The sequence below is a fragment of the Nicotiana sylvestris genome, chromosome 9 (genome assembly GCF_000393655.2).
Source record: "Nicotiana sylvestris chromosome 9, ASM39365v2, whole genome shotgun sequence".
NCBI lineage: Eukaryota > Viridiplantae > Streptophyta > Magnoliopsida > Solanales > Solanaceae > Nicotiana > Nicotiana sylvestris.
Genome location: NC_091065.1, coordinates 70,781,208 through 70,794,898, shown reverse-complemented (window position 1 = coordinate 70,794,898; position 13,691 = coordinate 70,781,208). Strand labels below are relative to the sequence as shown.

The 13,691-nt window shown below is 40.6% G+C and overlaps 1 protein-coding gene across 1 annotated transcript; it reads left to right on the top strand.

Moving 5' to 3' along the window:
- Window positions 1-732: 732 nt before the first annotated feature.
- LOC138877732 (uncharacterized) lies at window positions 733-8,828 on the top strand. Its single transcript, XM_070157363.1, has 8 exons — window positions 733-892; window positions 1,541-1,722; window positions 2,636-2,772; window positions 2,863-3,035; window positions 6,620-6,715; window positions 6,948-7,008; window positions 7,726-7,894; window positions 8,379-8,828. The coding sequence occupies exons 1-8, from the start codon at window positions 733-735 to the stop codon at window positions 8,826-8,828; spliced, it is 1,428 nt and encodes a 475-aa protein (XP_070013464.1).
- The last annotated feature ends 4,863 nt before the right edge of the window (window positions 8,829-13,691 follow it).

Below are 13,691 nucleotides of genomic sequence, written 5' to 3'. Positions count from 1 at the left end.
CAACCAGTTTCCCCTCAAGCTCAAAACTATGTTAGGGTATTTGTGGACACAACTCTTTTGAGGCTCCAGATAGTCCACAGTCTTGGGAGTCCGTCAATCAAGGTTCGTCAGTGTATATTATGGGATATGCGGAGGAAAAGGATAGTAGTCGGGCTAAGAGGAGGAAGGTAACTGATAAGGATATGATGATTCTGCTTCGAAGTGTGTCTGATCGAGGATCTCATATAGGACGAGGCAAGGACCCTCTACTATAGACTTCCTCCAGACGTCAGCTTTTGGTTGGTGAGCTCCACTTCTTCTTGGAGTATTACCAATTCAGGGTTCTAAATATGTTAGGTTGTTTTACGAGGACGTAGGGAGCCCTGTCCCGACTTGTATATATTATGGTTATGTTTACTTAGAGGTTTTGCAGATAGTATCCTATATATAGTTTTGGGTATGACATGTCTACGGCCTTGTCGCCCTTATGCATCTATATAAACCTTTTCATGCTTTGAATGAGTTCTATGAATTAAGTCCTAATGTTGTTATGTATATATAGATGTGGCCTGTTATGACTCATGATAAGTTTGATAACAAATAAGGATGAGGTACGTGGCACTTGGTTGGGTAGAATTTGATGTTATAATAGGTATGGATTGATTGGCTTCTTGTTATTCTAACGTTGATTATAGATCAAAGGTGGTTCGGTTCTAATTTCCAGGAGATCCTTTTTTGGAATAGAAAGGTAATATGGCATCGTCGAAAGGTAGATTTATTTCCTATCTTAAGGCAAGGAAGATAATCATAAAAGGTTATGATTATCACTTAGTTAAGGTAAAGACTGTGAAAGTAGAGTCACCAACCATTAATTCCATCCATGTGGTTAATGAGTTTCCTGATGAGCTTCTGGGTCTTCTTCCAGAACGAGAAATTGAGTTTGCTATCAACCTACTACCAGATACTCATCCAATATCTATTTCTCCCTATAGAATGGCCCCCGCAAAGCTGAAAGAGTTAAAGGAACAAATAAAGGACTTGCTTGAAAAAGGCTTTATCAAACCTAGTACATCACCGTGGGGAGCACCAGTATTATTTGTGAGGAAGAAAGATGGTTCCTTACGGATGTGTATTGATTATAGACAGTTGAATAAGATGACGATCAAGAATAAGTACCCGCTCCCGAGGATTGATGATTTATTTGATCAGTTAGAAGGTGCCAAGTGTTTCTCAAAGATAGACTTGAGGTTCGAGTACCATCAGGTAAGGGTTAAGGATAAAGATATTCCGAAGACAGCATTTAGGACCAGATACGGGCAGTTTGAGTTTCGTGTTATGTCATTCGATTTGACCAATGACCCAGTAGTATTCATGGATTTGATGAACCGTGTGTTCAAACCCTTTCTAGATTTGTTCATGATCGTATTTATAGATGATATATTGGTTTATTCTCGTTCAGAGACTGGACATGCAGATCATTTGTATATTGTGCTCAAGGTTTTATAGAAAGGGAAGTTTTATGCAAAATTCTCTAAATGTGAATTTTGGTTGAACTCTGTAGCTTTCATTGGCCATATCATTTCAGGTGAAGGTATCTGGGTTGATACACAAAAGATTGAGGCAGTAAAGACTTGGCCTATACCCATGACACCGACGGAGGTTCGTAACTTTCTCGATTTGGCAGATTATTACACGAGACTTGTAAAGGGATTTTCTTCTCTTATAGCACCTTTGTCAAGAGTGGTATGTAATGTCTCGCTTAATGTTCTAGAATAACATAAGAAAATCTATGGTGCAAGCAAGTTAAAGGATGGTTGCGAATAAGTATAAATAGATATGTGTAGGTCACAAGCTAAAGTATGGTATAGCGACAAGGTTTTAAGAAGACAAGAGTAAGGATAAGAAAAGGTGAGTGAGAAGGTCACGAGGATGGATAAGTACTTGGGATTAAGCGCATGAAAATAAGAGAGCTGATGGTTTCTCTAAAGTCATAGAAATCTCAGTATAGCCTGAATGAACTCAAAGGAGTCTAAGACCAGTAGCACTTAGAAGAGATGGAATGGTGCTTTTGTAGTGGAATAATGGCGTAATTGTGATAGATAAAGGATGACATTTGGGCTTTCAAAAGGAAGAATTTCATGAATTGTAAAAGATTAGAATACCTATGTAAGTTGACTCAGAGCTAAGTTTCAGTGGGTTGATGCTTGCGAACGGAGTTTCCAGGCATTAAAGGATAGACTAATTTTAGCACCAATTCTAACGCTTCCAGAAGGGACCGATGGTTATGTTATCTATTGTGATGCTTCAGGCGTTGGATTGGTTATGTACTGATGCAGCAGGGTAAGGTTGTAACTTATGCTTCTAGACAACTAAGAAAGCACGAGAAGAACTACCTGACCCACGATTTAGAGTTAGCCGCGGTGATTCATGCACTAAAGATGTGGAGGCACTACTTGTATGGCATTCATGTTGATATATATACGGATCATAAGAGCCTCCAGTATATCTTCAAGCAAAAGGAATTGAATTTACGTCAAAGGAGATGGTTGAAGTTACTTAAAGACTATGACGTTGATGTTTTATACTATCCGGGGAAAACGAACCTAGTAGCCGACGCCCTCAGCCATAGATCTATGGTAGCCTGTCATATTTACAGCCAGAAAAGAAGGGAATAGCCCATGAGATTCATCAACTAGCTAGTCTTGGAGTTCGGTTACTAGACTTAGGTGATATTGGAATTACCATTCAGGATATGGCAACATCCTCTTTAGTAACTAAAGTAGAGGAACGCCAGTACGAGGATCCTGTGTTAGCTCATTATAGGGATACCACCCCTCAGAAGGAGAAGACACCATTTGAAATTATAGAAGATGGGGTCCTCAGATATCGAGGACGATTATATGTCCCTAATGTTGCAGGGCTGCGTCAGCTAGTTATGGGAAAAATTCACAATTCTCGTTATTCTATCCATCTAGGAGTGACAAAGATGTATTATGATATCAAGGGAGTATATTGGTGGGACAGAATGAAAAAGGATATAGCAGAGTTAACTGTCAGTAGGTCAAGATTGAGCATCAAAAACCTGGTGGACTATTGCAGGCTATGGAAATTCTAGCTTGGAAATAGGAAGTAATCAATATGGATTTCATCATAGGCTTACCTCATACCTAGCGTAAGTTCGGTTCGATATGGGTGATTGTTGATAGGCTTACAAAGTCAGCCCATTTTTTTCCCATTAGGACTACATATTCCGCAAAGGATTATGCATGGCTTTATATTAAGAAGATAGTACGACTGCATGGTATCCCTGTATCTATTATCTTGGATAGAGGAGCTCAATTTACAGCTAACTTCTGGAGGTCCTTCCAAAAAGGATTGGGGACTCATGTAAGTCTTAGTACAACATTTCATCCCCAGACAGACGGACAGGCTGATCGTACTATTCAGACACTTGAGGATATGTTACGAGTTTGTGTGATAGACTTCAAAGGTTGCTGGGATGATCATCTGCCGCTTATTGAGTTTGCATGTAACAATAGCTACCATTCCAGTATTCAGATGGCTCCATACGAAGCTCTTTATGGCAGAAGTGTAGGTCGCCTATAGGGTGGTTTGATGTTGGGGAAACTACGTTCGTAGGACCAGAACTGGTACAACAGGCAATTGAGAAAATTAAACTTATACAGGAAAGGCTATTAGCAGCTCAAAGCCGTTAGAAGTCTTATGCGGATAATCGACATCGAGATTTAGAGTCCCAGCTTGACAATTGGTTAGTCCTAAAGGTATCACCGTAGAAGGCGTTATGAGGTTTGGTAAGAAAGGAAAACTTAGCCTCGGTACATTGGACCATATAGGATCATACACAAGGTAGGCCAGGTAGCATATGAGTTAAACTAGCCTTCGGACTTGGAGTCTGTACATCTAGTCTTTCATGTGTCTATGCTCCATAAATGTATTGGAGATCCTTCCAGAATTGTATCAGTTGACGACGTTCAGGTCACATAGCAGCTATCATATGAAAAAAACTCCCATTGCTATATTAGACAAACAGGTTCGAAGGTTGAGGACTAAAGACGCAGCCTCAGTGAAAGTACTTTGGAGAAACAATAAAGTGGAAGAAACGGCTTGGGAAACCAAAGAAGACATAAAGTCTAGATATCCTCACTTATTTCCTTTTCCAAAGAAGGATCCGACTGAGACATCACAACCTTAAGGTATGTGTATGGATTCTTGTGTTAGTTATTGTCATTGGTCGTGTGAGGCCATTGTCATTATCGATGATTATGGTCCTATGTGGCTTGAATTATTGAGTTTCTACAGGAAGAGTTGGTAGTAGTATTTTTACAAAGGCGACTCTGCCAAAATTTATTTAGATTCTGGAGAGTTAAACATTTGAGGACGAATGTTTTTAAGGGGGAAAGGATGTTATATCCCGCATTTCGTACGTAAAAGTTTCGTCGTAAGTTAATCGACTTAGCCTCGGGGATAAAGTTATCTTGAGGTTATAAGCATTTAGGCTATTTATAACAAGGGATAAGCAACCGCCATGAAGGATAAAGGGTACATGAATTAAAGAAAATGAGTTTCGTTGAAGGTTGTCGGATTGGGATAAAATACGGTCCGAGCTATAATACCTGATATTTATGAACTAGTACCATACAATGTACCGTATGACCATGATAGTATGATGTATAAAGTATATTAAAAATGAGTAGTATTTTAAGTAATTTGAGATAATTCTTAATTATGTGGGTAATTGGTTAATTACCTGGTAACGGAATATTACCTAATTAACTAATACGTTATGGATAACTATTAAAATTCCCCCCACCCCCACCCCCACCCCCACCCCCACGTGGCAGCAAGCCATTTTCCAAACAAATGGCTCTTAGTCCTTTTTAATTAGGTGGCAACCTAATATGTTCGTTACAAGAAATTCCATGTCTAATATTTTCATTTCCAATAACACTGCCACCTAATATGTTCATTAAAAGACATTTCATGTCTTATGTTTTCATTTCTAACAACACTGCAATCAGCAAGTTGAAGGCAAGTTTGAAGGCTCACTAAAGATTAGGAACTCTATACTAACCTCAAAGACTCCACCGACAAGCTTGAATGTATAATCGGACGTGAGATTTTGCATATTAGCAATGTGATTTCATACAAATTCCTGCAGATTCCTACAAAAATGCTACAACGTGATTTCTTCAACCAAAATCCAATGAGATTTCTTAGCACATTAGCAACGTGAGATTTTGCGATTCTAAGGGAGTACGGTGCAACCATTTCCAAGAATATCATATGAATTTTCCCCTACTCCAGGTATTTTAAGGCTATCCCTTTCTTTTTGGCATGATCCATACGATAAAAACAAAACGAGTAAATGCACAAATTCCATAAATGACTCTATTCATAAAAGTATTAGAGATGCCTATGTTCTTGAATTCCCATATGTCTTATTATTCTATCGTCTGTTCATGGGTCTTAGAAAATACGTAAGTTGATAAAGTTTACTTCATGATATTAATCAAGGTAAAATGGTCTTATGACTCTCCAAAGGATTTTAGACGTACTTCTCATGCATTGCATTCATTTATACATGTACATTAATCCATGACCAGATGGCGTTGTATACGTGTATATATTTGTATATATATATATATATATATATATATATATATGAAATATGGGAAAAGGTTATGATGTTATATACTTACCACCACCTGATCAACTGGTATACGTTAATAATGTTGCCCACATTGGCCGAGATGATATGATGGGATGCCTTCAGAGTCTTGATGATGTTATGTACACCTATACCTATGCACGACACGGCATTTACATGCATGTGCATGACGTTATAACTGTTTCAGGATTTACAAAGTTATTTAAAGTTACAGGCGGAATTCCTTATTCCATGTTTCATCTATGTCTCTTAATTACTGATTTTCATGCCTTACATACTCAGTACATTATTCATACTGACGCCCTATTTCTCAGGGCCTGCATTTCGTGCCCACAGGTGCAGGTAGACAAACTGACGGTCCCCCACCTTCTTAGGATCCTTGATCAGCGAGAGTTGGTGTGCTCCATTTGATCTGGAGCTACTTTGGATTTTGGTACGCTATGTTTGTATACATATATGAGTATGATGGGTCCCAGTCCCGCCCTTGTATAGTTGTATATTCTGTTAGAGATCTATAGACAGTTATGTATAGTTGGATAGTATGTGGCTTGTCGGCTTCCAGTTTTGGCTATGCAGTTGTCTATAGCAACCTTGTCGGCTCGCTCCATGTATTTTGCATGTGCATGTATATATGTCTTTTGGACAGGTTTCCTCATATATGCTATTCTCGTAATTCAGCAGATGATATTCATGTTTATATCCTAGACGCTTGCTTAAGGGTGTTCGACAGGTAGGACTCGGGCACCCATCGCGGCCCACCGGTTTGGGTCTTGACAGAAAAAAACTACGTTCATAAAGAACTTCGGCACATATTGCTATAATGTGATGCCTTTCGGGCTAAAAATGTCAGAGCCACTTATCAGTGGCTTATAAACAAAATGTTTGAAAAGAAAATAGCGAAAACCATGTAAGTTTACACAGATGATATGCTGGTTAAGTCTTTGAACACAGGTGATCATCTTAAACACCTGCAAGAAACCTTTGACATCCTAAGAAAGCACAACAGGAAGCTTAACCCCGAGAAGTGTGCATTTGGAGTCAGCTCCGGTAAGTTCTTGGGATTCCTGGTGTCCCAAAGGGGGATCGAGGTTAATCCCGATAAAATTAAACCATCGAACACATCCCTGACCAGCTATCAAGCATAAAAGAGGTCCAAAGGTTGACAAGAAGACTGGCCACTTTAAGCAGGTTCATTTACCGGTCTTAGGAAAAATGTCATCACTTCTTTTCACTCCTCAAAAAGAAGAATAACTTTGAATGGACTCTGGAATGCCGACAGGCTCTGAAGGATCTGACAAGGTATTTATCGAGTCCTCCATTACTGTCAAAAGCGTAGAAAGGTGAACAAATATAGATCTACTTAGCGGTCTCGGAGGTAGAGGTAAGTGTCGTTTTAGTCCGCGAGGAGGAAAGTACGCAATCTCCTATCTATTATGTTAGTAAAATTTTAAAGGGAGCATAAATTCACTAGCTACATCTGGAAAAATTGGCCTTAGCTCTCGTAATCGCCGCTCGAAAGTTTAGGCCTTTTTTCCAATGTCATCCGACAACCATGGTGACCACTTTTCCCCTGAAGAATATCCTTCATAAACCCAAACATTCAAGTAGGTTGGCTAAGTGGGAAGCCAAAATGAGTGAATTTGACATAAAGTATAAACTGAGGACTGCGATTAAGTCACAAGTTTTAGCCGACTTTGTGGCCGATTTTAGTCTGGGACTGTTACCTTTGGCTACCAAAGAAGCAGTGATGGTGTCAGAATCAACATCAGGAGTTTGGACTTTGTTCACGGACGGAACTTTCGATATGAAAGGGTCTAGGCTCGGTCTAGGGGGAAACCCTATGACAAGCCATAAGAACTGTTCCTCTGACTAATAATGAAGCAGAGTATGAAGCTTTGATTGCAGGACTCGAGTTGGCCCGGGGAATGGACTCTGAGGTCATAGAAATCAAATGCAACTCCAAATTGGTAGTAACGGGTCTACAGGATCTTCAAAGCCAAAGAGGAACGCATGCAACAATATGTAGTGAAGGTCCAAGCTCTGCTCTCATGGTTCAGGGCATGGTCAATCACCCACATCCCAAGAGAAGAAAGCACAGAGGCAGACACACTAGCCAATCTGGGATCATTTGCGGAAATAAAAGGATTTGACTCCAGCACAGTCATGCAACTTATGCATTTGGTATTGGATGCAGACGATTATTATGAAGTAAACGCAACCAATTTGGTATGGGACTGGAGAAATGAGATCATTGACTATCTCGAACACAAAAAAACTGCCTGAAGATCCCAAGGCATCTTGGACATGCTCTAAAGCAGCTCGATACAGCTTCAAGGGAGGACAATTATATAGAAGATCTTTCCAAGGCCTGTTGGATCGATGTTTGGGAGCTTCCAAAGCTAACTATGTCATGAGAGAAGTCCACGAAGAGATCTGCAAAAATCACTCGATCGCGGATTCCTTAGTGTTAAAGCTAATTAGAGCAGGATACTACTAGTCCCTGATGGAACAAGACGCTAAGGCTTATGTTCAGAAATACGATAAGTGTCAACGCTACGCACCGCTAGTACATCAACTGGCAAAGCTACTACACTCGATTTTATTGCCCTGGCCATTCATGAAGTGGGGAATGGATATAGTCGGTCCACTGCCGCCAGCACCCGGTAAGGTAAGATTTATTTTGATTTTAACTAATTATTTTTCTAAGTAGGTTGAAGCTGGTCCTTACCAAAAACTCGGCGAGCGCAAAGTGGTACATTTCTTGTGGGAGAATATAATTTGCAGATTCTGGATACCAAAAGAGGTAGCCTACGACAATGGGCCACAATTTATAGGCGCAAAGGTCACAATATTCCTTGAAGACTTGAAAATCAAAAAGATCACATCATCACCCTATCACCCGAGTGCAAACGGTCAAGCAGAATCAACAAACAAGGTGATTATCCAAAATCTCAAAAAGAGATTGGAAGCGGCCAAAGGCAGATGGCCTGAAGAGCTACCAGGAGTACTATGGCTGTATCGAACAATAGCCAAATCAAGCACGGGGGAGACTCCTTTCTCTCTTGTATACGGAGCGGATGCCTTAATCCTGGTGGAAGTATGGGAACCTGCCTTGAGATATTTTCAGGCAGACAAAGAAACAAACAACGAAGCATTGTAGGTCAAATTGGAGTTGCTCGACGAATGCAGGGACTAAGCACATATAAGGATGGCATCCCAAAAATAGAGAATAGATAGATATTAATATCGAAGAGTCAACCTGCGTCATTTCAAAGTAGGAGACTTGGTTTTAAGGAAAGTAACTCAGAACACCCGGGAGTTCAATGTAGAAAAGTTAGGTCCAACGTGGAAGGCCCCTACGGGTTTCAACTGTCACCGGGAAAAGGTCATATGAATTGGAAAATCAAAACGGAGTAAAGTTGCCGAGCAACTGAAATGTGGAACACCTCAAAAGGTACTATTGTTGAAGAGCATCGCCTATACTGAAAGTATGTGCTGCACTCTTTTTCCCTTTGTCCAATTTTTGTCCCAGTTGGGTTTTTCTAGCAAGGTTTTTAATGAGGCAGCAACAAAAAGCATACTACAAAAGAAACTTCATCAACAAAATTAAGACCTTGAAATAACAAGGCATACAGATCATGAGTCACTACGGAGCGGTTATGTCACTACCCAAGTTCGCCCTCCGTGAACTATCGTGACGGCACCTAGTCTCTATGACTAGGTAAGCCTAATAATTTGTGAAAAAAGAAAACGAAAGATAAAATTAGCCAAAAACTGCGGATAAAACATAAATAAAACGTTTAAGATGCTGCTCGGCACATACAAATATAAACTCTCAAACTGAATCAACTCCCAAAACCCGGAATCTCATGAATACACAAGCTATGGAATAACTACAAAGTGTTATAACTCCAGAATATCTAAATAAAAGTAAATACATGAGAGCTAAAGCTAAAAGGGAGAATAGAGAGGGACTCCTTGGTCTGTGGACGCGATAGATATACCTCGAAGTCTCTGAAGATCGCCTTGCCTTAATGGAGATAGGGCTGAGCCGAAGAACCTGGATCTGCACACGAAAAACATGTGCAGGAAAGGGCATGAGTACACCACAGCGATACTCAGTAAGTGCCAAGCCTAACCTAGATCGAGTAGTGATGAGGAAGGTCAGGGCCCTACTGATTATAGATGAAAAACAAGGTAAAACAGTATAGAATGCAATAATATAATTAAAATGCTATCAGTCTATAACAAATAAAATTACAGAAAGAATCTAACTCGGTACATAGAAATAGCAACAGGGGATCTCCCAGATCGTCTCGTAATCCCAAATGTAAATGTCCAGAGGATCTCCCGGGATATCGTCCCATAGTCCGAATCATAAATGTGCAAGGGAAACTCCCGGAATACCAATCCATAGTCCCAAAGTAAATATCTAGTACGGGGAATCTACCAGGTGTTTTCCCATAGTCCCAAAGCAAATATCTAGTACGGGGAATCTACCAGGTGTTGTCCCATAGTCCCAATCATAAATGTGCAGAGGGATCTACCGGAATACCGATCCGTAGTCCCAAAGTAGACAAGCAGGGGATCTCTCGGGATATCGTCCTATAGTCTCAAAGTAAACACACAACCATCTCAGAAGAATATACAGTTCTATTCAAGAATTAAACAGGAATTTCTACTCTAACATGCTACACAGAGTAGAAGTAGACAATTTAGACAGGTAAGAGAATTAAGTCACGTAAGCATGCCTTTCCTAATCTAAACAAGAGGCTTCAAGTACAAGTATTTTCCAAATTACAATAAAACGTAAGTATTAGCTTAATAAAAATGGGATTTTCAACAATTAGCACGTGTACACACTCGTCACCTCATGTACACGGCACTCATATAACAACAATACTAAATCCTAAGGGGAGTTCCCCCACACAAGGTTAGACAAGCCACTTACCTCAAACCAGCTCAATCAACTCGAAATCACATTCCTGCCACGAGTACCCGACTCCAAATGGCACAAATCTATTTAAAGTAATTGCATAATGTAAATATAACTTCAAGTAACTAATTTAACTAATTAATTCGAAGCTAACACGCAAAATTAAGAAAATCGCCCAAAAAGTCCCCCGGGTCCACGTCTCAAAATTGGATAAAATTAACAAATTCAGAACCCTCGATCACTCACGAACACACTCAAACAAAAATCACCAAAATCCGATGTCAAAATCCCACTCAAATTTTCAATTGTGGAAACCTTCTCCCATTTTCCCAACTTTTACTCCCAATTTCCTTAATTAGAAGAGGAAAATAACAATAGATTATAGTTCTAAATTTAAAATCAAGATAGAAATTGGTACCCAATGTTTCTCCTTCAAAAACCCTCGAGAAATCGCTCTCAACCGAGCTCCAAATCGTTTTTCTAAGTTTTAAGTTCAAACCCTCGTTCTTCCCTTTTTCTCACCATCGAATCTGCTTCTGCGACCATGGGACCGCACCTGTGGTACTGCTTCTGTGGAAAATGGATCGCACCTGTGACTTTTCATTAAAGTCCAACTTCCGCACATACGACCTCTTACCCGCAGATGCGGTGCCGCATCTGCGGTACCTTGGTCGCTTCTGCTGTACCTAGGCCGCATCTGTGACCAATTTCAACATTGCCTCAGACCGCACCTGCGGTCCCCTAACCGCTTCTATGGTGCCGCACCAGTGGTCCCATACACGCAGGTGCGATTATGATAGGTTCAGCAAAGCGTCAGATTTTCCTAAGTCCAATTCCACTTCCTTTAAGCACCTAAAACTCACCCGAAGCCCTCGGGACCTCAACCAAACATGCCAACAAGTCACATAACACTATGCAAACTTGTACCAATCCTCGGAACACTCAAAACAATGCTAGAACACCAAATCACCCTCGGATTCAAGCCTAAGGATTCCAAAACTTCCAAATTCCGCTTTCGATCAAAAAGTCTATCAAACCTCGTCTGAATGACCTGAAATTTTTCACACACGTCCCAAATGACACCCCAGACCTACTCAACTTTCCAGAATTCCATTTTGACCCCTATATCAAAATCTCCCTATCGAACTGGAAACTTCAAAAATTCAACTTTCGGCATTTCAAGCCTAAATAAGCTACGGACTCCGAAACACAATCCGAACATTCCCCTAATCCTGAAATCACCCTACGGAGCTAACGAAACCAACAGAATTCCATTCCACGGCCGTCTTCACACTGCTCCGACTACGGTCCAAATTCTAAAGCTTAAACTCTCATTTAGGGACTAAGTGTCCCAAAACACTCAAAAACTCCAAACGAATCCTCCCGACAACTCACAATAGCAGAAAATAACACGGGGAAAGCAGTTAATAGGGGATTGGAGCGTTAATTTTTAAAATGACCAGCCGGGTCGTTATAGGTTAGATAGTTTTTTTCTTGGTAGCAATGTTGTCACCGGGAAGTAAAGTTTGCTATCGGGCCAAAAATTACCCGACCGTTCAAGAGTGCAAGCCACTGAGGGATTGTTAGATAATCCACTAGGAGATTGTTAGATAATTGTTGTCTCAATAGCAAAATTCCTAATGGGGAGTGAAGTTTGCTATCGAACAAAAGATTATCCAACCATTCACTAGTGGAATCTTCAAAGGAGCAAGAATTCCAGTGTTCAAATTTGTATTCTTCACATTTAAACACTGGGGAGGGGGAAATGATATCAGAATGTGGCAATAACTGCCACATTGTCTGGGACTACGAAATCTGGGAACAAAGTTTTATTATTGGGACCGGGGACTGGGCGGCCAGCCCCGAAGAAACAAGTTGTACAAGTTAGCCAAAAGTAATGGCAATTTCTTTTTAGCACAACGAATACTTATGTACTTTTGAAATGGAAGGAATAAAGTAAAGTCCTTTTATTTTTATCTTGTTTCTTATCTGAATGATGAATTAATTTTATTATTTGAAAGTTAAATACGTATTTCAAATGCTAGTGCCATAATGAAAAGGAGACATACTCTTCAAGAGAACTGTAAACATAAGAGGGCCCTCTCATATGAAACCCTCACGGTAAAGGGTTGATTCCAGAAGAACTTCTGCCTCGAGTCCAAATTCTATCAGGGAAAATTGCACCCTAAGCCTCGCATAACTCGACGTAAAAAGAAAAAATTGTGCAATACCTAAACGAAAAAATACTTTTATATACAATAAACGTGCCAAATAGCACGAGTACAAAGGTATGGAAAAGAAAAGAAAAGTAAAAAGAAAGCAAAAAGCAAAGCTACTGCACCCCCGAATCCAGAGGAAGAGAAACATCTGCACCCCCATGAGAAGTAGGCGGATCCACCGCCTGCTCAAGATCTTGGCCTTCACCATCATCCCCTTCAGGTTCTTCTTTAGTTCCCAAGAACTCGGAATCGTAACCAGAAGAGTCAGAGGCATCAGGTTGGATCGGGAGACCCTTTCCGGCAGTTGATTCCAACTCATGGGCCTTGGCGATTTCGGCATCAAAGTCAATGATGCCTACGTTGGCCTCTTCCAAGGTTTTTCTCCTCATGCTATACATAGAACATGTTTTTTCAACAATGATGGAAGCCGCTCGGCACTGAAGTTCTTCCTTAAGACGGTCAACCTCGGTCGAAAGGTTATCCCGCTCAGATCTAACAGCCCAGAGGCTGACATTAAGATCACTAATAATTTAAAAACTTTATTATGCTCTATGACTCTCTTATGCCTATCTTCCAACCGAGCATACTTCTCCTCAGCAGCAGCGACTTCTTCAGCTTTGGAGTTTAAGGCTGCCTCCAAATTATCCAGTCTATTAGTAGAGGCAGGCTCGCGATTGGCAGCAGCAAGAATGGCATTTCGGACCTCAACACACTTTTCCTTAGCTTCTTCAAATCATACCCTTAACAGGGCGGCCTCTTGGCTAAGGGTCACTACCTCTTGCTCGCTTTGCTGCAACCGAGCCTCCAACTCAACGGCCTTAGCAACTCATGCTTTCAGTTCCGGGAGGCGAGAAACAATTTGATCCCG